Source organism: Oncorhynchus mykiss, chromosome 4 (genome assembly GCF_057628025.1).
Source record: "Oncorhynchus mykiss isolate SJ-2025 chromosome 4, ASM5762802v1, whole genome shotgun sequence".
NCBI classification, from domain to species: Eukaryota; Metazoa; Chordata; class Actinopteri; order Salmoniformes; family Salmonidae; genus Oncorhynchus; species Oncorhynchus mykiss.
This window is the reverse complement of record NC_143025.1, coordinates 40282501-40305893: the sequence shown is the minus strand read 5'-3', so window position 1 is coordinate 40305893 and position 23393 is coordinate 40282501. Positions and strand designations below refer to the sequence as shown.

At 50.6% G+C, this 23393-nt stretch overlaps 1 protein-coding gene across 1 annotated transcript in view; it reads left to right on the top strand.

Moving 5' to 3' along the window:
• Positions 1-23393, top strand: part of LOC110521803 (VWFA and cache domain-containing protein 1) — an 89356-nt gene that overhangs the window by 43559 nt on the left and 22404 nt on the right. The window contains 12 exon segments of the mRNA XM_090232009.1: positions 1296-1444; positions 5883-5989; positions 11712-11720; positions 13632-13657; positions 13659-13750; positions 15294-15438; positions 15673-15889; positions 16128-16277; positions 17948-18181; positions 18729-18878; positions 20027-20150; positions 20406-20523. Coding sequence (XP_090088135.1) covers positions 1296-1444; positions 5883-5989; positions 11712-11720; positions 13632-13657; positions 13659-13750; positions 15294-15438; positions 15673-15889; positions 16128-16277; positions 17948-18181; positions 18729-18878; positions 20027-20150; positions 20406-20523 — 1521 coding nt within the window.

The window sequence follows — 23393 nt, the reverse complement described above, 5'->3', positions numbered from 1 at the left end:
TTACTCAGGCCTCCTTTAAGACGCCATCTTGTTTCATCTGTAGGTGCTACAAAACAACAATTGGTGTCATATGAAGCTGTACTTCTTGCTCTGGGATATGAGTATTTTTAATTTCATATGGGTAGGAGGGCCAAGAGACCCGGGTTGGGTTCTAGGGTTTGAGCAGAGCCTGAAGGTAAGGCAGGGGTAGTTCCTCTTGCTGCTCCGTAGCCAAGCACCAGTTTAACAGAGAAGGGTGTTCCGTGTGCTCACGGCTCTGCGTCCAGCGTTTCTCAAACTATGTCCTCGGGAACCACAAGGGGAGCATGTAATTTTTTGTGTGTTTTGTTGCCCTAGCACTACATAGCTGATTCAAATGATCAAAGCTGGACGATTAGTTGATTATTTCAATCAGCTGTGTAGTGCCACGGCAAAAAAACAACAACGAGGACCGAGTTTGGGAAACTATGCTCTATCGAATACTATACGTTGCCTTGAATTGCTCCTGGATTTGGCGCGTCATGATGTCTTCTCAAAGTTGAAACCGCATTTCAGGCGGTCGGGGTTCGGAGGACTTTTGATGTTGTTCACAGCTCTCTGCCTTGTTAATTCAACCAAGTATGTACGAGGACTTGTGGTTTTGTTTTATACGGGCCGTGCTCAACTCGGAATAAAGAGGAGTAGCCTGTCTGACTGCGTTTAGACCTAGGTCTGAAGGATGTGCTTCAACCCAGCATGGAAAAAAAGAATAGGTACTCAACTAAAATATAATCATATTAATCGTGTGTGTGTGTGTGTGTGTGCGTGTGTGTGTGTGTGTGTGTGTGTGTGTGTGCTGTTATGTTTTCCATTAGTAATTCCACCATGTTGAGGAGAACCTTACGTATGATGTGTTCTATACAGGATTATATCCAACTGTGTGTGTGTGTGTGTGTGTGTGTGTGTGTGTGCTGTTATGTTTTCCATTCGTAATTCCACCATGTTGAGGAGGACCTTACGTATGATGTGTTCTATACAGGATTATATCCAACTGTGTGTGTGTGTGTGTGTGTGTGTGTGTGCTGTTATGTTTTCCATTCGTAATTCCACCATGTTGAGGAGGACCTTACGTATGATGTGTTCTATACAGGATTATATCCAACTGTGTGTGTGTGTGTGTGTGTGTGTGTGTGTGTGTGTGTGTGTGTGTGTGTGTGTGTGTGTGTGCTGTTATGTTTTCCATTCGTAATTCCACCATGTTGAGGAGGACCTTACGTATGATATGTTTTCTACGGGATTATATCCAACTGTGTGTGTGTGTGTGTGATTGGTTGTAGCTTGCGAAGAAGATCCGCGAGAAGTTTAACCGTTACCTGGACGTGGTGAACAGGAACAAGCAGGTGGTGGAGGCATCCTACACGGCCCACCTGACCTCCCCCCTCACCGCCATCCAGGACTGCTGCACCATTCCCCCCTCCATGATGGAGTGAGTATATATATATATACACACACACACACACACACACACAACCCCATTACCCCTTCCTCTGTTTAAATGTATTTGAATCCTTCCCCTCCACGTGTGGAAAATCTGCAAATTGAATTGGCATTTTAGTCATTTAGCAGGCGCTCTCATCCAGAGCGACTTAGTTCGGGTTACGTGCCTTGCTCAAGGGCACATCGGCAAGATGTGTCCCCTAATCGGCGCGTGGATTCAAACCAGCAGCCTTTCGTTCACACGCATGAGCCGCAGTGGTGGTGATGAGCGCGCCACTGCTCAGCTCGGCGGCCATTTTAATTCTCCCAGACAGATGCGGTTGTTTATGGGTAATGGAGTCGTCTGGAGGCCTACCTCCATCAATCTTCCGTTTCCTGCAAGAGCAAACGCACGTCAAACGAGCGAGAGACAGAGGAGGGGAGAGGGAGGGAGAGAGAGAGAGTGTGTGTGGAGAGGGCAAGAGAGCTGCTTTCAACACTAATCTCTACAGCTCCAGCTGTCTACGTATCTCTCTCTCTCTCCCTCTTCCTGTCTTCTTCTGCTTCTCTCTCCCTTCCTCTATCTCTCAGTCCGATGGTGTTTTCCGTCTCTCTGAAGTATCTCCCCCGACTTATCTGGAGTTCCAGGGTCTGTCTCTGCTTCTCCTGCAATCAGTCTGACTCCGCTCCAGAATAATACCTGTAGAATTTCACCCGGATTGAGTCCAGTCCAGGTTTTCTTTCTCAGGCACACTTATTCTGGAGGAGAGCGAGGAAGCTGGGAGAGCTAGGGTGGACAGAGAGTGAAGACGATGATGATGGTGATGTTGCGGATGGGGTGTGGAAGGGACGCGGCGAGGGTTGAACAAAATTGAGGCTCACTTCTGAGGGCTTGTCTGTCAGTCTGATAGCAGTGCATCGCTCCCACGACTTCAAAGAATCCCACTGGGGGGGGGGGGGTGGAAGCTGACTGCTCTCACTTTTGCAAAAGTTAATCTGGGAGCGTGACCGTTTTGAAGGAGCACAGAGTAACTTCTCCTCTCCGCAGGCGCTCCCAGTCCCAGCCTGGGAAAGTAAAAGATCCAAACATCTGATGTGTGCCAGTGAAATGCCGTGAGGCCTGTTTTCACACTCGGTACCGTGCTGGACCCTCCAGAGAGGCTGGTGGCAGACCCACCCGTCCCCAGGTCAGGGTGTCCTTTGTTGGGCTTAGAGTCAGCTGCTGCTGCCTGCTCCTGGGTCATATGGCAGGTCATAGCTGGGGGTGTCAGGTGGTTCCCAGGATTAACCATGTCTCACAGCCGTCACGCGACCACAGTGGTGTCAGCTAGCCCATAGCCCCCCCCTCACACACACACACACACACACGCACTCACAACGCTGCAATGCTTTCATCAGTGTTCGGTCAGTGGGACAGCTTCCAGGTCTAATCAACCAATCAATGCCTGAAAATGGCACGCGTTTTAGTGACTGATCTTCAGGTACCAGCTGCATCACAATCATTTCCAACTTATTTTGAGGGGCGGACGACAAGAACCGTGTGCACGTCTCATAGCCCCGAACTCCCGTCTCCAGTTTAAGTCAGCTAGCCGCAGCGCTGTACAGATACACATACACCCCCTCCGCACGCAGACGGGACGCCTGTGGCCGGAGTATTACACGAAACACAATAACGAGTACACCTGTTCTTTCCATGACATAGTTTTCACCTGGATTCTATGATATCTTGTTGATGTCTCTTGTTAAATCCACTTCAATCACTGTAGATGGAAAGGGAGGGGGGGGCAACTGACTATTAGGAAGATGTTCCTAACGTACTGCTATACTCAGTGTGTGTGTGTGTGTATCTCTATGGTTACAACTACCTCAGAAAGGACAAACGGTCGCTAGCCAGCCATGTAGGCTGGCGGAGATAAGAGCAGGCGTTTAAGTTGGCCAACTGTGTGTGTTTCCCGATAACGACAGGGGTTATACAGGGTTGTAAATTCCACCCAGCCATTCCTGATGTTCTTGTCCGGCTACGGTCTCCAGGGAGGTGTTGCTGGAGGAGTATTATGAGAACACGTTACCTCCTGCGCGTCGTTATGACTTTCTAGTCAGTGGGACAGGAAATGGAAATGCTGCAGCAGTTTTAATGTGAACTGACCGCTGGTGACTGAGCTCCTCTCCTCTGGCTGTGGCGTGTTGATCCTTCACTGATCTCTGTGAGGGAGAGCTGGGATCAGGGGTCAGCTGGTTTTCCCCGTTTTTTTTGTTGTTGCTCTGAGTGAACTAATGAAGCCTCTGTTTTGAGCATGAGGGGGAGGGAGAGCGGGGGGTGGGGTGGGGGGGTGGTAGAGAGACTTAACAGGCTTTAAACCCTGGGCTGATAGGAACCCTCTCTATCTCTCCGACCAAATGCTTCTGTTCCTATTAAGAGACCTTCCTCCGCCCTCACTCCCTGCTCCCCAAATCCCCATTGAGCCCCCCCCACCCCCCCTCTTATCCTCCCCGGCAGCTACGCTAATCAAACGCATTGCTGTGTGCACCGATGGATTAAAAGAGGGAGGGGGGGGGCTTGGGAAAATGGGGGGGGGGAGTCGGTCGGTCGGTCTTTCTTTCCGCAGGGCTATGGCAATACGTAAAACACTCTTGAAAGAAGAACAATATCTGTATTCCTGCCGGTCAAACTGAATGCGGTAGCACAGCAAGCTCTTCTGAAGCAGTAGTAGTGCATACCGCCGTCCACACGGTAATACAATTGATTTATTTCAACGTTCGTCATGCCAAACCCTGGATAACAGGGCTACAGGCGTTGAGCGTAACGGTTTGGTGGAGTCGGCAGCAATGGGTCAAAATGAAATGTTACGCACAGGGCTCCGTTGTCAGGGGAGTGTAGGAGATGTCAGTCATGCAGTGCCATAGTACCAATAGCGTTCTGCAGTATTCCTGTTATCTCCCCGGGTCGAGGCAAAGAGAACTCCTCCCTGTAGGGTATTGAAACAAAGCATAGCAACCCCTTCGTCATTGAACATTATGCCGGCAGGGGCCTCGTCACAAGCTAGCTGAGGCTTCAGATACTGGAAGAGCGGTATTGTGTGTGGTTTCTGGTGTAAGGAAACGCTTTGTATCAGCGGTGCGCTCTCAATGCCGCTTCAGGGGTTATTTCATCTATATTTCTTTATTTTCTCTACATATTTTTTTTTATACTCCTTTTAAAAGCAGGGATGTTTTTCAAGACCCTCATTTGCATGTTGAATCCAAATCGGGGCCGGAAGGTTTTCCTTCTTGCTCTCGCTCTCGCTCTCTCTCTCTCCTCCCTTTCTCTCTCGCCTCCCTTTCTCTCCCCTCTCTCTCTCTCTCTCTCTCTCTCTCTTTCTCTCTCTCTCTCACTCTCTCTCGCTCTCTCTCCCCTTCCTCTCGCTCGCTTTCCCCTTTCTCATCCTTTCTCCCTCCGTCCCTCCCTCTCTCCTGCGCCGCTCTCGTTCTCCAGGTTTTGATGTCAAATTCAAAGCTCTTGCAAATGTATTTTTTATCCGGCAACATTTTGCTTAGCCCCCGTGTGCAAAGTGTGTTGAAGGAGAATAATAATGAATGTAGCCTAATGGGAATTTAATGTCTGAAGTTCAAAGCAGCTGGTACATCAGAGCAGCTGTCAATCAAATGCACTCTCTCATGCTCTGGAGGAGGAGGAGGAGGAGGGGGGGGGGGGCAGTAGGAAGAGAGGAAGGCGAGAGTGTACGTGCGTTCGGTGAGGATAGCGGCTCGCTGCGTGTGTGCGTCTGCAGGCGTGCATATTTGTGTGTGTCAGCGGGTTACCGCTGGTCGGTTGTGTTTTCCTGTGTGCAAGGAAGGACAGAATGTGAGGCAGCAGGGGCACGGGGTTTAGTGGAGCTGGTAAGGGAGTGCGGGATCAAAGCGACCCAGCCACGGTGCAGTGTGGAGCAGGCTACTCCCCTGAGGACCCCCCTCTCCTCCTCTCCCCATCCCTCTCTCAGCTCTTCATTAGGGAAGCTGAGGCACTCTGGGAGCTAGCTGCTATGAGACTAGCTGCTATGACTGCGTGGAGGTACCAGGGGGCTGCCCAACTCCTTGTAATGCCGTGATAGGGGATCGACTGGGCTTAGAGGAACCCCCCCCCCCCCCCCTCTCGAGGACTCCACAAACACTCACTCACTACATGCACCCCACCTATGCATGCAAGGGGTGTGTCTACTGGGAATGAGAGAGGCATATATTCCACACACAGCATGGGCATCATTGAGATGGTTGCTACTGTTTCCATCAGCACTATGTATTTCCTGATTCCGTCCTCTCCTTGATGTCTCACTCCTTTCCTTTTTCTTTACCTCTCTGCATCTCCCTCCAGCCCTGGCTGTTTTTGAGAGATATCACTTCTATGGGAGATCAGTTTAAATCTACTTTGCAGTGTTGCCGTCGTAAATGTGATGTGTTCTGTCTCGATTCAGGTTCGACGGTAACTTCAACACCAACGTGTCCAAGACCATCTGCTGTGACCGGCTGTCCCCCACCGTCAACAGTCGAGCCTTTAACCCTGGACGGGACCTCAACTCAGGTGGGTCACCTTCTACCACTACCACACCCTTACTCCCCAACCCCTCCTTTCATCATGTTCACCATGTGGGTTCACCCCCCCCCCCCCCCCCGAGCCTTCTAACCCACCATTCATCTAGCAGTCTTCACCTCTTAACATGGACAGCCATGGCCTTGCTTGCGAACAATTGCCATGACAACAGCAGCCCGTAGAAGTGAATATTCCTCACCATATCGTTCAATCTTTAAAGGAGAAGGACCCAGATGGAAATAATGAACTATGCCTGTTCACACGTTGTTAAACCACTTTGTTCTTTCCTCGCTCCCCTCCTCTCTCTTCCCACTCTCTCCCCTCCTCTCTCTTCCCACTCTCTCCCCTCCTCTCTCTTCCCACTCTCTCCCCTCCTCTCCCTTCCCACTCTCTCCCCTCTCTCTTCCCACTCTCTCCCCTCCTCTCTCTTCCCACTCTCTCCCCTCCTCTCTCTTCCCACTCTCTCCCCTCCTCTCTCCCCTCCTCTCTCTCCCCTCCTCTCTCTTCCCACTCTCTCCCCTCCTCTCTCTTCCCACTCTCTCCCCTCCTCTCTCTTCCCACTCTCTCCCCTCCTCTCTCTTCCCACTCTCTCCCCTCCTCTCTCTTCCCTCTCTCTTCCCACTCTCTCCCCTCCTCTCTCTTCCCACTCTCTCCCCCTCCTCTCTCTTCCCACTCTCTCCCCTCCTCTCTCTTCCCACTCTCTCCCCTCCTCTCTCTTCCCACTCTCTCCCCATCCCTCTCCCTCCCAACCCTCCCCCCCCCCCCCCCCCTCCCCTCCCCCTCCCTCTCCCACTCTCCCCCCCCCCCCCTTCCCCAACCCTCCCTCCCCCCCCCCTCCCCGACCCTCCCTCCCTCTCCTCCTCCCACTCTCTCCCTCCCTCCTCTCTCTCTCCCACTCTCTCCCCCTCCCCTCCCTCCCCCACTCTCTCCCACCCCCTCCCCTCCCACCCTCCCCTCCCTCTCTCCCACTCTTCCCCTCCCTCCCTCCCCCACTCTTCCCTCCCTCCTCTCCTTCCCTCACTCTCTCCCTCCTCTCTCTTCCCACTCCTTCCCTCCCTCTCTTCCCACTCTTCCTCCCTCCTCTCTTCCCACTCTTCCTCCTCCCTCCCTCCTCTTCCCACTCTCTCCCCTCCCTCCATCTTCCCACTCTTCCCCCACCTTCCCACTCTCTCCCTCCCTCCCTCCCACTCTCCCCCTCCCTCCCTCCCACTCTCCTCCTACCCCTCCCCCTCCCACTCTCCTCCCTCTCTCCCTCCCAACCCTCCCCCCCCCCTCCCCACTCTCTCCCCTCCCCTCCCCACTCTCTCCCTCCCTCCCTCCCAATCCTCCCCCTCCCCTCCCTACTCTCCCCCCCCCCTTCCCCACTCTCTCCCCTCCCTCCTCTCTCCACCCTCCCCCCCCCCCTCCCTCCCCTCCCACTCTCTCCCCTCCCTCCCTCCCACTCTCTCCCCTCCTCCCTCCCCAGTCCCCCCCCCTCCCTCTCTCCCACTCCCTCCCCCTCCCTCTCTCCCACTCCCTCCCCTCCCTCCTTCCTTCCCACTCTCTCCCCTCCCTCCTTCCCACCCTCCCCTCCCTCCTTCCCACCCTCCTCCCTCCCTTCCCCACTCTCTCCCCCTCCTCCTCCTTCCCACTCTCTCCCCCTCCCTCCTTCCCACTCTTCCCTCCCTCCCTCCCACCCTCCCCCACCCTCCTCTTCCCACTCTCTCCCCCTCCCTCCCTCCCACTCCTTCCCACCCTCCCTCCCTCCTCCCCACCCTCCCCCCCCCCCTCCCACTCTCTCCCCTCCCTCTCTCCCACCTTCCCCTCCCTCCTCCTCCTTCCCCACACTCTCTCCCCTCCCTTCCTTCCCACTCTCTCCCCTCCCTCTCTCCCACTCTCTCCCCTCCCTCCTCTTCCCACTCTCTCCCCTCCCTCCCTCCCACTCTCCCTCCCTCTTCCCACTCTCTCCCTCCCTCTCTCTCCCACTCTCTCCCCCTCCCTCCCTCCCACTCTCTCCCCTCCCTCCTCCCTCCTTCCCACTCTCTCCCCTCCCTCTCTCCCACTCTCTCCCCTCCCTCCCTTCCCCCCCCCCCCCCCCCCCTCCCTCCCTTCCCACTCTCTCCCCCTCCCTCCCTCCTTCCCCACTCTCTCCCTCCCTCCCTCCTCCCCTCCCCCTCCCTCCTCCCCTCCCTCCTTCCCCACTCTCTCCCCCCCTCCTCTCTTCCCACTCTCTCCCCTCCCTCCCTCCCTCCCTCCCACTCTCTCCCCTCCCCCTCCCCACTCTCTCCCCCTCCCTCTCTTCCCACTCTCTCCCCTCCCTCCCTCCCACCCTCCCTCCCTCCCTCTTCCCCACTCCTCCTCCCCCTTCTCAACTCCCCTCCCTCCCCCTCTCTCCCACTCTTCCCTCCCTCCCTCTCTCACTCTCTCCCTCCCTCTCTCACTCTCCCCCCCCCCCCTCTCACTCTCTCCCCTCCCTCTCTCCCCACTCTCTCCCCTCCCTCTCTCACTCTCTCCCTCCCTCTCTCACTCTCTCCCCTCCCTCTCTCCACTCTCTCCCCTCCCTCCTTCCTCACTCTCTCCCTCCCTCTCTCACTCTTCCCCCCCCCCCTCCCACTCTCCCCCTCCCTCTCTTCCCCACTCTCTCCCTCCCTCTCTCCCACTCTCTCCCTCCCTCCTCCTTCCACCTGCCCTCCCTCCCTCCCACTCTCTCCCTCCCTCTCTCTCCACTCTTCCCTCCCTCCCTCCTTCCACCCTCCCTCCCTCCCTCCTTCCCACCTTCCTCCCTCCCTCCCTCCTACTCCTCCCCCTCCCTCCTCCTTCCCCACTCTTCCTCCTCTTCCCTCCCTCCCCTAATCCTCCCCCCCCCCTCCCCCCACCCTCCCCCCCCCTCCCCTCCCTCCCCCTCCCTCCCCCTCCCACCCTCCTCCTCCTCCCTCCTCCCACTCTCTCCCCTCCCTCCTTCCCACCCTCCCCTCCCTCCCCCTCCCTCTTCCCCACTCTCTCCCCCCCCTCCCTCCCACTCTCTCCCCCCCCCCCTCCCCTCACCCTCCCCCCCCCCCTCCCACCCTCCCTCCCCCTCCCAAACCCTCCCTCCCTCCCTCTCTTCCCACTCTCCCTCCTCCCCCTCTCCCTACTCTCTCCCCTCCCTCTCTCCCACCCTCCCTCCCTCCTTCCCCTCACCCTCCCCCTCCCTCCTCCCACCCTCCCCCCCCCTTCTCACCCTCCCCTCCCTCTCTCACTCTCCCTCCCTCTCTCCCACCCTCCCCCCCCTCTTCCCCACTCTCTCCCCTCCCTCTTCCCACCCTCCCCTCCCTCTCTCCCTCCCAACCCCCCCCCTCCCCTCTCTCTCCCCAACCCTCCCCTCCCTCTCTCCCACTCTGCCCCTCCCCTCTCTGACTTTCTCCCTCTTTTGATTGAAGAATAGTGATTTTGTTTAATGCGCTGAAAATTCTGACATAAAATGTAAAATAAAATTCCCCTCCTCGATCTCTCTGTTCTGTCTTCCCCATTCAGTAAGAGGATGTTTAAAAAAGAAAAATCATTCTACATCAGGAGGCTTTGTTTTTAGTCGCCATATGCCCCTGTTGCACCGCGCGTTAGCCAATCACTCAAAATCATACCCGCACGCTATTTCTTACGTCATAAGATTTCACCCTCGCACCCAACACTCCCCGTCGACATCCACACTCCAAACAAACAACGCAGTCACTATTGCGTGTAACGTCATGAGTTTATGACCATTGCCGACTGACGCGAAGACAGTTAACCTTGCCTCAATTATTTTCTACTTCAATCCCACTCGCCAACTGGTCATTTCTTTTTTCGGTCTCGGTGGCTAAACGCTGGCAAAGCCAACTGCTCTCGCACACACACACACACACACACACACACCGTTCCTCTGTTAGGACTGTAGAAACTCTTTAACAGCCCCCTTCTCTTACCTGCCTCCTCGTCCTCGCACCCTCCCGCCGGAATTTACGGCCGCTCCACCTCTGAGCAGATTTGCAGGTCACTTTATTTTTGACTCCCCACCCCCCCCCAGGTTCACTTTGAGGAGCATCAGGAGTTCATGTTACCACCAGGCCTCCAGTCACCACCAGGGCTTGTCTCTGACCTCAAGCCTCTAGCATTCATCGTCCCCATTTGTCTGGAACCTGAGTTGTAGAATGAGGAGGGAGGAATAGGAAGCAGGGGATATTACCCAGAGGAGGACTGAGAGGATGGTTAGGAGCGACAGGATACAAAGACTGTAATAGAGGAAAGAGAGACGGTTGGGGTGCGAGAGGCGAAGAGGAGGAAACGACAGATTATCCAAGGGGAAGGAGAGCGAGCAATGACTGGGGGGCAGAGAGGGAGCGGAGAAATGAGGGCAGGAAGAGGGTGAGCGATGTACTTGGTCTAGTCAATACGAAGAAGGTGTTGTGATGTTTCACATCTGGTTTTTCCTGGCATGTTCTTTCCCTTTTGGTTTTTCCTCTCCATTTCCTCTGACACACCAGGGCCTTTCGGCCTCTGTTCCCACGCGGCCTTGGGCACTGCTTCTAGGGTCAGTGGTGACTTTAGAGCCCCGCCCAGTGGACCACCTCTGACTTAGCCAAAGTGTCAGTGAGCCTGAGGAGGGGAACCGTGCAATTGGAGGTGTGATTGAGATGAGTGCGGATGCAGGGTCAGGAGTGCCCAGCCTGTCGTTCATGTGGTTCGTAGTGTTTGTACACTGGTGGCGGGATTAAGCGCTGAAGCTGAGCTATACATACTCTTTTATAGACGGTCAACATCCCAAGTGGTTCCTGTTTATACCAGGGTGGCAAGATGGATGAAGTGGCCTAGAGTCCGGATGTATGGCAGCTGTGGCGTGGCTGGTCTAAGGACCGCTGCCTAGGAAACCCAGCGGGCCGTGAGCCCATATCCATTCCCGTGTCTCTGAGCATGTTGTAGTGGAGAGTGTGGTGTTGGTCTGGTGATCGGGTACTGTGTGTCATTGTTGCTGACTCTAGACGGTTAAAGTGTTGTAGCTAGTCCTAACATGCCTGTCTTTTATAAGTAGCGTGGTGAATGCTTTCAGCGGCTATGTTTGTGGTTAAGAAAAGATGGAAAGGGCTTACTTTACACACACACACATGTTTTTGTTGACACGGGCAGTGGTGGGAAAAAGTACCCAATCGCTAATACTGAGTAAAAGTAAAGATACCTTAATAAAATAAACTACTCAAGTAAAAGTGAAAGTCTCCCATAAAATACTACTTTAGTAAAAGTCTAAAAGTATTTGGTTTTAAATATACTTTTAAGTGTCAAAGTAAATGGAATTGATCAAATGTACTTAAGTATCAAAGTAAAAGTGTAAATCATTCAAATTTCTTGTATTAGTAACTTTCTTGTTTTTAAATGTGAGGATAGCCAGGGGCTTCTACACTCAGACATCATTTACAAATAAGTATTGTGTTTAGTGAGTCCACCAGATCAGAGGCAGTATATGACCAGGGATGTTCTCTTATGATTGTGTGATTTGGACCATGTTCCGTCCTGCTAGCGTGAATGTAGCGAGTACTTTTACATGTCAGGGAAAATGTATGGAGTAAAAACTACATTTTCTTTAGGAATGTAATAAAGTAAAAAAAAAAAAAATATATATATATATATATATATATATATATATATATATATATATATATATATATATACATTTTTTATTTTTTTTTCAAAGTAAAGTACAGATACAAAAAAACTACGTAAGTAGTACTTGAAAGTATTTTTTACTTAAGTACTTTACACCACTGCACACGGGTTCAGGATCTGGGCCCAGATCGGCCTGCACCCTCTCTCCTGCTCTTTCTCCCTCCCTCCTCCTACTTTTCTCTCTTTCTCTCCCCAGAGAGGAAGCCTACAGGGTTTGTGATCTGATCTCTCTAGATCTTGCTGTCTCCTCTTCCTACCCATAGTTTGTTTGTTTACATGTGACTTTGGCCCCGTTCCCTGGCAGATGCTGCCGTTATGTCAGCCTGCAGTGCAGCAGTACCAGCCATAGAAAGTTGGTATTATGTCAGCCTTCTATCTGTTGCTAGTTAAATCTTAAATTCTCTTTATCTATTTAAAATCACTTTTTGTTGATGCTCTGAGCGGGAAGGTTTGGCTTAAAATAGCTAGGCCTTGTGTTGTCGTGTGTTGCATGCCAACGCCTTACTACTATGAGATACATGATAGTGAAACGATTAAAAACCGTCTCGGTTATACAGCAGGAATAAGCGGCTTAGGTCTGATATCCAATGTAGATACTACCTGGGAATGTGAGTTTATGCGGGGCCTTATAGGATGTGAGTCCTCTTCCCTGTTTTCACACACAGACTAGAGGAGATATGGAAAGCTTCGCCATGACCAGTGGGCTCTGACTGGTGTCTGAAAGACCAGAATGAATCCCCCCCCTGGAGGATAATTAATTTTATAGAGTGGGTGAAGGAGAGAGAAATGATAGACCTAAGGAGCTCTTTTCTTTGTTTTGGAATTTTGCACCCTATCAACCCTACCTCGCTCGGTCTTATCTCTCGCTCTGTCGTCTTCTAGCACTTTGGAGCATTAAATCCTACCTCGTCCTTCCTTTTTCCTCCCGAGGATCTCAGGATGGCTCTGCAGGATGGCTCTCAGGATCTCTCGCTCGTCCTTCTTCGCCCCTTCTCGCACCTCCTGCCTTCCCTTCGCCCGAGGATGGCCCGCACTGTCGTCGTCCTGTCGGCCGAGCACCTCGTCGTCGGCCCTTCGCCCGAGGACCGTCAACCCCTTTCCCTCCTCTCTAGGATCCTGCTTTGTTTGCTTGGCTCTTAGCACCCGCTCTGTTTGGCTTTAGCACCCGCTCGTCGGCCCGCTCGCCCTTAGGGACCCCTCCTCACCCTGCTTCGTCGGTTTCTTTACTCCTCGCCGGCCCGAGGACTCCGTCGGTTTTCCCTTCTTCTCCTCCCCCGAGGGACCTGGCCTCCTCACTCTCGCCGGCGAGGACTCCTCTCCTCCTTCCCTCGCCCTCTCTTTAGGATCCTCCTTTTCCTTTCCCTTTCCCTTGTCAGGATGGCTCTGGCGGATTGCTCTCGTCTTTGGAGTATTAATCCTACCTACCGTTTTACACACTTGACCTCCTCAGGATTTCTCTCTCTCAGCATATTGCTCTCTCTCTCTTCCCTTTCTCTCTCTCTCTCTCTCTCTCTCTCTCTCTCTCTCTCTCTCAGGATTTCTCTCTCTCTCTCTCTCTCTCAGGATTGCTCTCTCTCTCAGGTATTGTGATCTCAGGATTGCTCTCCCCCTCTCCCAGCATATTGCTCTCCCCCTCTCCACATTGCTCTCCTCTCTCAGGATTGCTTCTCCCTCAGGGATTGCTCCAGACAGGATTGCTCTCTCTTCTCTAGGAGGATCGCTCTCAGGAGGATTGCTCTCTTCCTCAGGATCGCTCTCACAGGATTGCTCACAGGATTGCTCTCTCTCATGATTGCGCTCTCTCTCACAGGATTGCTCTCTCTCACACAATTGCTCTCACACAATTGCCACACAATTGCTCTCTCTCACTATTGAGCTCTGCGCCTCCAGCACATTGCTCGCTCCAGTATCTCTGTATCCTAATCCTACCTACCCTTTTACAAACTGACCTCTCTCTCTCTCCTCCTTGAGTGTTGGGCAGATAACCTGAAGTCCAACCCGGGCATCTAAATGGCAGTACTTCAGCTCAGAGGAGGGCATCTTCACTGTGTTCCCCGCCCACAAGTTCCACTGCAAGGGCAACTACGAGCACCGCTGCAGGTACTGTCACGCTAGCAGACCAGCAACACTATCACACAGAGAAACAGCACAGTCAACTAGCCCAAAGCACACGGGCAAGAATGGAGTCATTATTGTAACAGTAAATCCTCACTGACTGCACATTCCTCACACATTTAACTTTTTGCTGGGCCACATCAAGGATATTGCTCTTGACTCTCCAAGATGGTCACCTCCTAGGCAAAGAGGAAACAGAAAAGCACTCTTCTATTCCACCTCCTCCCTCTCCTTTGTTCCTGTGTGGCGCAGTGAATAGGACATGTAAATAGTATTTATCCTCTGCTCTTGGGTTGTTGGGGTTTCCTCTCCTCTCTTGAGACAGACAGACTCCCTGACCACAAATGCCCTTGATGCCCGGGCAGGAATGTGTTCTGAGACCAGTGAAGACCACTGGAATCTCTCACCAACTGTTGTGGTTTCTCTGGCTTAGCCTGGTGAAAGACATCTCTCTCTTCTCTCTCGTGTCTCTGTCGGTCTCTCGCTCTCTTTCTCTCCCCAAGTACTCAAAGGCCAGTGTCTCGCAACCAGCCAGCTGGCGTTCAGCGATGAGAAAAATGAGGTCGCCCTCACCCTGGCTGGCTACAAAGACAAATGTGGACTAAAGACAAGAACCGCCAAGACTGTCATTCTGACCGTCTTTACATTTAGCAATTTCAATATCTTTGTCACAAACTGAAATTGGGGAAACATTGAGCAGAGATTTTAACATTTTAGCAACCAGAGCGTTTTCTACTGCCCAAATCGGCCGTTGTTGATTCTGCTTGGGAGGAGATGACCAGCACCCTGAGTGACGCTGATGGGAAAGAGGGAGGGTGCAGCCTACCCATTTGACCGTAGAAGACGGGCGGGACTGTCTTTTGTTGTGAAAAAGGAAGGCTGCATAATCAGAATACGACTTTGTACGGGCCCAAAAACACACACACACACACGCCATAAAAACGGGGAAACACGATCATTCCACTATTACTGCAGATATACCATGGACATTTTCAGCAATTACAATGCAAAACAAATCTACACGGAGCTTCTTTTAATAGGAAAAGACAACCGCTGACTTTCGGTCACTTCAACTCTCGACTAGGTTTGTCCGACACACACGGGTTTGGCAATAGGGAGCTTGACAAAAGGGTGGTGATGGTTGGAAAGGAGTTGGCGGTGCCTCCCAAAAGCAACAGTAGTCCTGGGAAGGGGATCTCTTGTGAAAACAGTGTGCGGGGGGCTCGGGGCAGCCGGAGGTAGAGGGGACAGCCCTGGGAACTTTCGGTTCAGCTCAGGCCACCATGAAGCAGTGAGGATATAAGAGCAGGATAGTGTTACCAGCCTGGGGGCAGACAATGGGAGAATGTTGTCTGGTGTCAATAAACTACCATTCTAAACAGATTATTGTGTTTGTGTATGTTTTTGAGTGGGATTGTGTTGAGTGTATGTGTCAGATTTGTGTGTACAGGTACGTGCGGCGTGTGTGTGTGTATGCCGTGTGTGTCCTCATCGCGTGTATATGTGTGCCGTGTGTGTGTTCTCGCAGGCCAGTGTACGTGTCGGCGGTGCGGCCCCAATCGAAACACATCGTGGTGATCATCGATCACGGCGTGACCATTACAGACACACAGCTGCAGATCGCCAGAGACGCTGCGCTCGTCGTCCTCAGCTCCGTAGACGAACATGACAAGGTGAGGAGCACTCTGCTGATTTGATTACACATTCCCTAACTTCCTGCCCTGCCCCAATTCCCCTTTGCCCCCCTGACAAGTCATCCATATTCGTTCTCCTCTCCCTCTGACGCTAAGAACTACGTATGCCCATTGATGACAATCATGATCCCAGAAGTTGTCGTTTCTGTCGTTCGAATGCATCTGCGATGAGGCTAAAGTGCGTGTCCGTCTTTGTTTCCCTCTCCCCCCCAGGTCTCGATCCTGTCCTCAGCGGAGGCGGTGAGGTCCTGTTCGCTGGACCCGTGCTATAAGAGCTACCTGTCTCCTGCCACCAGCGAGACCAAGAGGAAGATGAGCACCTTCGTCAACAACCTCAAGGCTTCCGACAGTCCTACCCTGCACGCACTGGGCTTCCAAAAGGCCTTCCAGCTGCTCCGGAACACCAGCAATATCACCCGCCAACTCACCAGTAAGAACAGGGCACCATGGGAAATGCAGTCTTTAGCATTGGCCACTGATGCCGCTGGCTTGTTCTATAGGAAATGGCCATTTGTTATTTTTCAACACTTGTGGCAATGTATTTGTAAAAATAAAATATAAAAAAAATTGTTGAAATAAATGTGACTCGAGTTCAAGAATTTGTGAGTTGAAGGGTTCATGAACAAGGAAGTGTGTAATTACTTTATTTTGTGTGTTGTACCTGTCAGATACGGACATGGTGATCATCTACCTGTCGTCTGGCATCACGTCCCGAGACGCGTCGGAGCACGAGAAGAGGGACACCCTGCGCGTGGTCAAAGAGGAGAACCGTCACCTCAACAACTCAGTCATGATCCTCACCTACGCCCTCATGAACGGTAGGCACCCTCCACCACACACGGTCGGCCTGTGGTCGAAATCGCCCTCGGCCCCACACGCGCTCGTCTACGGCCAGAAAATCACATCGAGATTCGCTCAGTCAAGAGAAAAGGACATGTCATGGTTGACTGAACGTGTCACGGGTGGTTTTTACAATTGGAATTCAGAATCCAGTATGTTTTGTAATGTGACCAATGTTGTACCAATTCATGATCAGTAGTAGATGTGTTTGTGTCATGGGTGCTATTGCTGGACCTACCCAGCCACCTGGATGGGGGAGGAGGAAGGTGTGAGAGGGGATGGGGGGGGGGGGGGGGGGGGGGGTGGATGTGTCATATGGGAAGGGGGCTGGGTGAATGGGGGGGGGAGTGTGGACTGAAGAGGTGCTCAGGAACCTCAAAGGGCTTTTTGTTTTCTGCAGTGTGTCTGTGATGTGTCCACCTCCCCCCTCTCTATTGTCCCTCTCTTTACCCATCTCTCCCCCCCTCCCCTTCTCCTCGTCCTTCCGTCCACGTCCGACACAGAGAGACCCCTCCACGTCCGACACAGAGAGACCCCTCCACAGGGCCTGCATTAGTCTGGAATTAGCACAAATACTTTTTTCATGAGGAAATTAAAACGAGAGACTCGGAGAGAGCCTCGAGTCTAAAGACTTCAAAGGGAGAGTGTGTGTGTGTGTGTGTGTGTGTGTGTGCGACAGTCAAGCGCTGCTTGTTTAAAGGCTCGGCGATGAAAAGGATTGGGAAATATACAATCGTGCTAAGTTGAGTAGCGTTGTATCCAGAAAGCTCTTGTTTGTGTCCCGCAGGCGACTGTAATCAGTCGAAAGAGGTCCGTGTGTCTAGATGTGAGCTGTTGATTATCAAAAGGTGATCTATGGTCTTTTCTCCCGCATCAACTCTGACGTTTGAACTTAGTGGGTGCGCGTGTGTCGACGAGGTGCTCGAACCAGAAGGGCCAAATGGCTGGAAAGGGGAAATGTTGAGGAAATGGGCTGTTACTCCTCTGTTGCCATCTAATAATACTTTCCGGTCTCTGTTGCCAGATTGTGGATCACGGACCGACTCAATCTCTCTCAAATACGATAGGAGATACGAGATACGAGAGAGAGAGAAAACAGGAGACTGATTTATGCTTTTAACAGTAACCAGTCAAATCGGCCACAGATTATTTTCGTGGAGTTTACAGAGAACCCCAAACGTTTGTCTACGACCAAGCTGGCTCTGATGTCCAGTCTGACCCTGCGGTCCACACACGCCTGGCTGTATCGACTTGAATCCGTTCACCCCCTATCATCTGATCAGACCAGGGCTGTAAGCATTAGGCTTGAACTCCCCCCCCCCCTCTTTAATCCAATCGGTGAAATGGCTGGCATGCGTTCCACATTAAACCCTGTCAAATGTGCCCAGTGACAGCTGTCGGGCCAGCCATGTTGGAGAGGTCGTTCTAGTGTGTCCTCTATGATAAAGGAATATGCCTGGGGGACTTACGCACGCTTTCCCTACGTCAACACATTCAGGAGGATCTCCCAGGTGGCTGCTTTTTATGCCCCCAGTGAGAACGATCGGGATGAGCGAGTAGGTGTGTCAGTGTATCAGCGAATCGTATCGCTTTGAGTCCGGAAGCCGCAAAATGATTAAAATCTCTCTTTCCCCCCCCTCCTCCACAGAGGGCGTGACCGGTCTGAAGGAGCTGGCGTTCCTGCGTGACCTGGCGGAGCAGAACTCGCTGAAGTACGGCGTGCCCGACCGCTCAGCGCTGCCGGTGGTGAAAGGAAGCATGATGGTCCTGAACCAGCTCAGTAATCTGGAGACCACCGTGGGACGCTTCTACATCAACCTGCCCAACCGCATGATTGACCTGGCCCGCTTCAGCCTGTCCTACCAGGACGCCATGGGAGACGGTGGGTTAGCAACTGGTCCTAGATCAGTTTGTTTTAGTGGCTCACTGTTAATGTTTGGTTTATAAAATCTGACCCCCAAGCGCATGATTGACTTGGTCCGCTTCAGCCAGCCGTACCGGGGATGGGAGACTGTGTTTATATACTGACCCAGGGCCAGTCTTACTGTTAGGGTCGTTATGGTTAAGGTTAGAGCTAGGGTACAGCGATCTGATCCTAAATCAGTGTTAACAAATATATGCTAGACCTGTTCTGCTTTGGCCTGTCCTACCAGGGCCCCATGTGAGACGGGGGTTGCTAACAACTGGTCCTGGGCCAGTTTCCGTTAAGTTACATTTGAAAAATGGCTGTTGTAATTTTTTAGCTTATAGCTGGGACCTAAAAACTGGTCTGGGACCAGATGTGCTCTTACGTGCACATAATGGAGCTATGGTAGAGTGAGCTGCTGATCAGTGGTAAAGAAGGATTTATGAACAGAATCAGATAGATTTTCAGCTCTCGGTGATAAATCAGTGCGGTTGTTTAACTATCTGTGTCTTCCACCCTGCAGGTTTCATCATGACGGCGAGCCGGCCATGTTACTTTGGCAACCTGTTGCTAGGCGTGGTGGGAGTAGACGTGAACCTGGCCTACATTCTAGAGGACGTCACCTACCACCAGGATTCCTTGGCCTCCTACACCTTCCTCATAGACAACAAAGGTACCTTAACTCTTTCTCTTTCTATTCTACTGACATTTTACTTTGTTTGTGTTCTTGTCTTTTTATTATTTCTTGTTTTGTCGGGCGACGAATAAAACTTGAAGCGCTTTTCTCACACACACACACACACAGACACACACACACACACTTCTGCACAGGCTCAGAAAAACCTGGTGTGCTGTTAATACAACTCCTACTGGAGCAATTATTCTCCTGGAGAACAGGTTCCATTGGCAAGTCCTGTTTCAGCCCTCTAGTCGTCCCAGGACAGATGTCTGTGGCTCTTCAGAGCCCTGACTGACTGGGAGGTCCAGTAGGAATATGAACGTGGTGGTCTGAGTGAGACAGGTCAGCAGGCCTCAGAGGGAAAGTCATTAAGTTTACACCCCATTAGGGAAACTACCTGGCTGTGACACACGGCCAGACTGACAGACCCACTGACAGGCCGCGAGGTGACATCACCACAGCGGAGCAGGGCAGGGCTGTCCAGGGTAACAGTGGTTCTGTTCACACAGGGAGAGAGAGACTGAGTCAGGGGCAAGAGGTGGAGTTTTGGCTCGCTACTCCTCTGCCACTCATTTTAGGCTCGCCTTTAGAGAGGCCGAGTGTCACCAACGGCTGCATTTAACAAGTAAATGTTTGCGGATGCTTTTCAAATAAAGGAGGACGTTTCCGTGGCTGGCTAGCGAAGGTTAGGTTTTTGCTAACAATCTGAATGGCTGGCAGTATTGTTATCGTCATGGGTATGTTGTCGGATGACGGCTTGTTGCAACATGGTACTTACTACACTGTTATTACACAAGCCATGGTTAATGAAGCTATTAAATTTGTTAGGTGTGTTCTGACTAACAGGCCACTCAATTAGACAGAGGGTAAACAGTTCCGTGGAGAATGATGCTGTAATGTTAATTGACTGTTATAGTGTGGAGGTAATGATTCTCCTCTCACCCCCCCTCTCCTTCATCTCTTTCTCCCCCCCTCTCACCTTCATCTCTTTCTCCCCCCCTCTCACCTTCATCTCTCCTTCATCTCTCCTTCATCTCTCCTTCATCTCTCCGTCAGTCTCTGTCAGTCTCTCTGTCAGTCGGGTTTCGATCCTGTGAAGATCCCCTGACACCGCTGTTCTGCCGTTGTTTTTGGTTACCCAGGTTACACCCTGATGCACCCGTCCCTCACACGGCCCTACCTGATGACCGAGCCTCCGCTGCACACTGACATCATCCACTATGAAAACATCCCAGGGTTCCCTGTAGTACGGGACAACATACTCCGGTGAGTTAGGGTTAGGGGGCCTATGACCGAGAGGTGCGCTTTCACCAGTGTTGTGTAGATGCTGGAAACTCAAGGTGGGCTACTAATGTAGTTGGATGCCTTTTCATCCCCTCTCTGCTATTGCAATCTTTATTTACATATTGTAATCTGAGGTGTTTTTAAAACATTTTTATGGACTGCAATTCACGCTCGGTGTTATCGTACGAACAGTATTAATTGTTGTTGCTAACCCTCCTGCTCCCTGTGTCACTCCAGGCTGCCCCTGGGCAGTCAGGTGATAGCTGTGCCCACCAACTCCTCTCTGTCCTGGCACACCAACCGGCTACGAGACCCCAGCAGGGAGGCCTACAACGTCAGCTACGCATGGAAACTGGTACGATGCACCGCCGCTCGCTCACCGGCAGTCTCCGTTTAACTCTGTCTCTGTGTATCTCCTCGCTAGAGCTCTCTCTTCTCGTTCTCTCCCCTCTGTCCCTCTCCATCTCTCTTCTCCCCTCTCTCAATAATAGAGGAAGCCAACAATGCAGTGCTGCGTCTTTGTTTTCTGTCCCTCCAGCTCCGATTTAGCAGATCTTAAAAGTGGCCTCTTTTTTCAAAATGTATTATTATATATATATATTTTTTTACTTGGCCCAAGCATTAGATGGACATTACGTTTGCCGCGCAAAATCACAACTATAATGCCTCACAGAATGGACAAACTAAATATAAATGAAACTCTTTGATGTCTATAGTAACACTTGAGCCGAGTGTATACCCAAGAAAGCGGACTTCTAAATATTGGCATGTTGGAGAAACACAGAAAATAATTTGGATGTGACATGAAATTGACATGCTTATTGGGTAGACTGAACATATTAGCAGAAGTCTGTTTAGTTTGTAGAGAGCTGTTTCGAAAGGAAAAGACTTGGCTGAACACAAAAACCATCATTTTGAAAATATTATTTCAACTATTACTTTCAAGAACATTTCTTGATCTAAATCTGTCCGAACAAATTTGTTGTCATTTGGAATGTTTTTTTTAATATGCCAGCAGAAAGGCATAGTGCCTTACGGCTGCATAATTACAGATATTACAGCCTGAATAGTACAAACTGGCTGAATCAACTTTGTTTCAACGTAATTTGTCAATGTATTGTGCCGTGGCTTCTACGTGGGAAATACATTGGATTTGACTAAAAGGCATCAACGTAGACTGTTGTTTTGAGTGTGAAACTTCAACCGCAGGATTGTCGTCATTGTAACCAGGTTCTAAAATTATAATTTTGGTCCACCAGCCACTGTCATGTAGATTTAAAAAATCTCCTGCCACTCAAATAGTTTAACAGCCAGAATATTTTCCCCCGGCTAAAATGTTTACTAACAAAACACACAAAAACAGATGAGCATGCTTTGTAATGTTTCCAAAACAGTAAATGTATTACTTGTAAGAAGTAATGTGGTATATTGTTTCATTTCTGATTTTTTTTTTTTTTTTTGCGACCTGAGAAAATATCACAAATGAGATAAAAATGTCCCTTTAAGGGCGGGATGTCACCTGTGTGCCTGTGAGATGGAGTCTGACTGACAGCTGCGTTGTCTTTATCTTCTTATCTTCCCGAGCAATTGAAACTCAAACATTGAAAAACAACCTAGCTTGTGAACAAACGATGTCAATTAGCCCAAAGTCTCACTTCAGTAGACTTTCATTTCAAGGAAAGTAGACCAACTGTCATACCTGTGCACCGCGCTTCTAAAAACACATATTTCAATCAGCTCTTCGCGTGCACACAACCCCTAGCCCAGGCAGTGTTGCAGCTTGAGGTGGGACTGACGAAAGGATTTGTAGTTCTTTGACTTTTACCCGCGGTGAAACAAAACGGCAGAAATCATTTGAAAACCTCTGCATGTGGCATTTATTTGACTGTAAATGTAATCATACTTGACTATTCTTATTCACAAACGGGAGTGAAATGCACGCACTGTGGAATCCCGACAACTCGCCAACGTGACTGGCTGGTAAAATAGACATCTTTACCCCCCAATGCCCAAATCGAACCGCATTTGGCAGGTGGCGGGTGTTAATTTTAAGCCCTGCTTGTAACCAAAACCTTGTACGAAATATGTTGAATGTGTACCTTTTTAAAACAACGTCAGATCTTCAACGTTACCTCCGCTATCAGAAATGAAACTATAGGCTGGGCAGCACCTCCTACTGGAGAGTTGATCCAACTACAGCTATTCGTTTGGTCTCCCATCCAGGGTTTTAAAACCAGACCAGGTTAGCTTTGTTATTTGTCACTGACTACTACCAATGTGCTATCGTGAGGATGATTATTGAGAGATCCCTTGTCGAAATACACCGAGTGTACAAAACATTGAGAACACCTTCCTGATATCGTGTTGCATCCAGAGTCACATTTGATTTATTATCCCGAGCTCAAGCAGATGTACAGCAGGTGTCATACAGCAGGTTTTAAAAGGACAAACGAGTTGATTCTGCTTCGTGTTTTCATTTTTTGTTGCCGTTGAAAAATACCGCGGTACTGGTATCGCCACAGCCCTAGTCGGAAGTTCTGTGGGGATCTGCACAAATAATATCATCATCTGTGCAGAATCTCGAACAGCGTTGATCACTTGCACTGTGTCCTTTTTTTAATGTCCTCTCAACTACAATCCATGTCATTTGGTTGAGCTATTAGACGAAGCACAGTGGTAACACATTAAGTTGTATGAGTACAAAATGGCCGACGTTAGATTCCCATTTGACCTTTTTTTGTTGTGGTTTTTAAATGGCTGAGACGCTTAGATGACCACGAAACAAGCAATCAGACGTCGCTTTTCCGTTGGAATTTGGCTGTGCTTTTCAGGTGGTTGAAATCACAGTGTGAATACACATTGGGAATTCAACCCACTTCTGGCTGTCTTTTTGAGCGAATAAAGGTTGAAATCTCATTTGAACAACTCAATCAAACATGAGCAAAAATGACCACGTTGAAATGTGGTGTGACCAGTGGAGTACAAGACCAAGACCCCCCCCCCCCCCCCCCCTCGTTATGTATATCTAAATGAACCTTTACCAGTTGAATATAGGCAAAAATATAATATATTAATATATTAAACATTTTATGAAATATTGCAAAAAAAAAATGTTTTAAGTATATATATGTATATGTGTGTATGTATATATGTGTATAGAAATGTATATATCTATATATAGAGAAATGCAACAATATACATGTACCTATACTGCTGATCCACTTT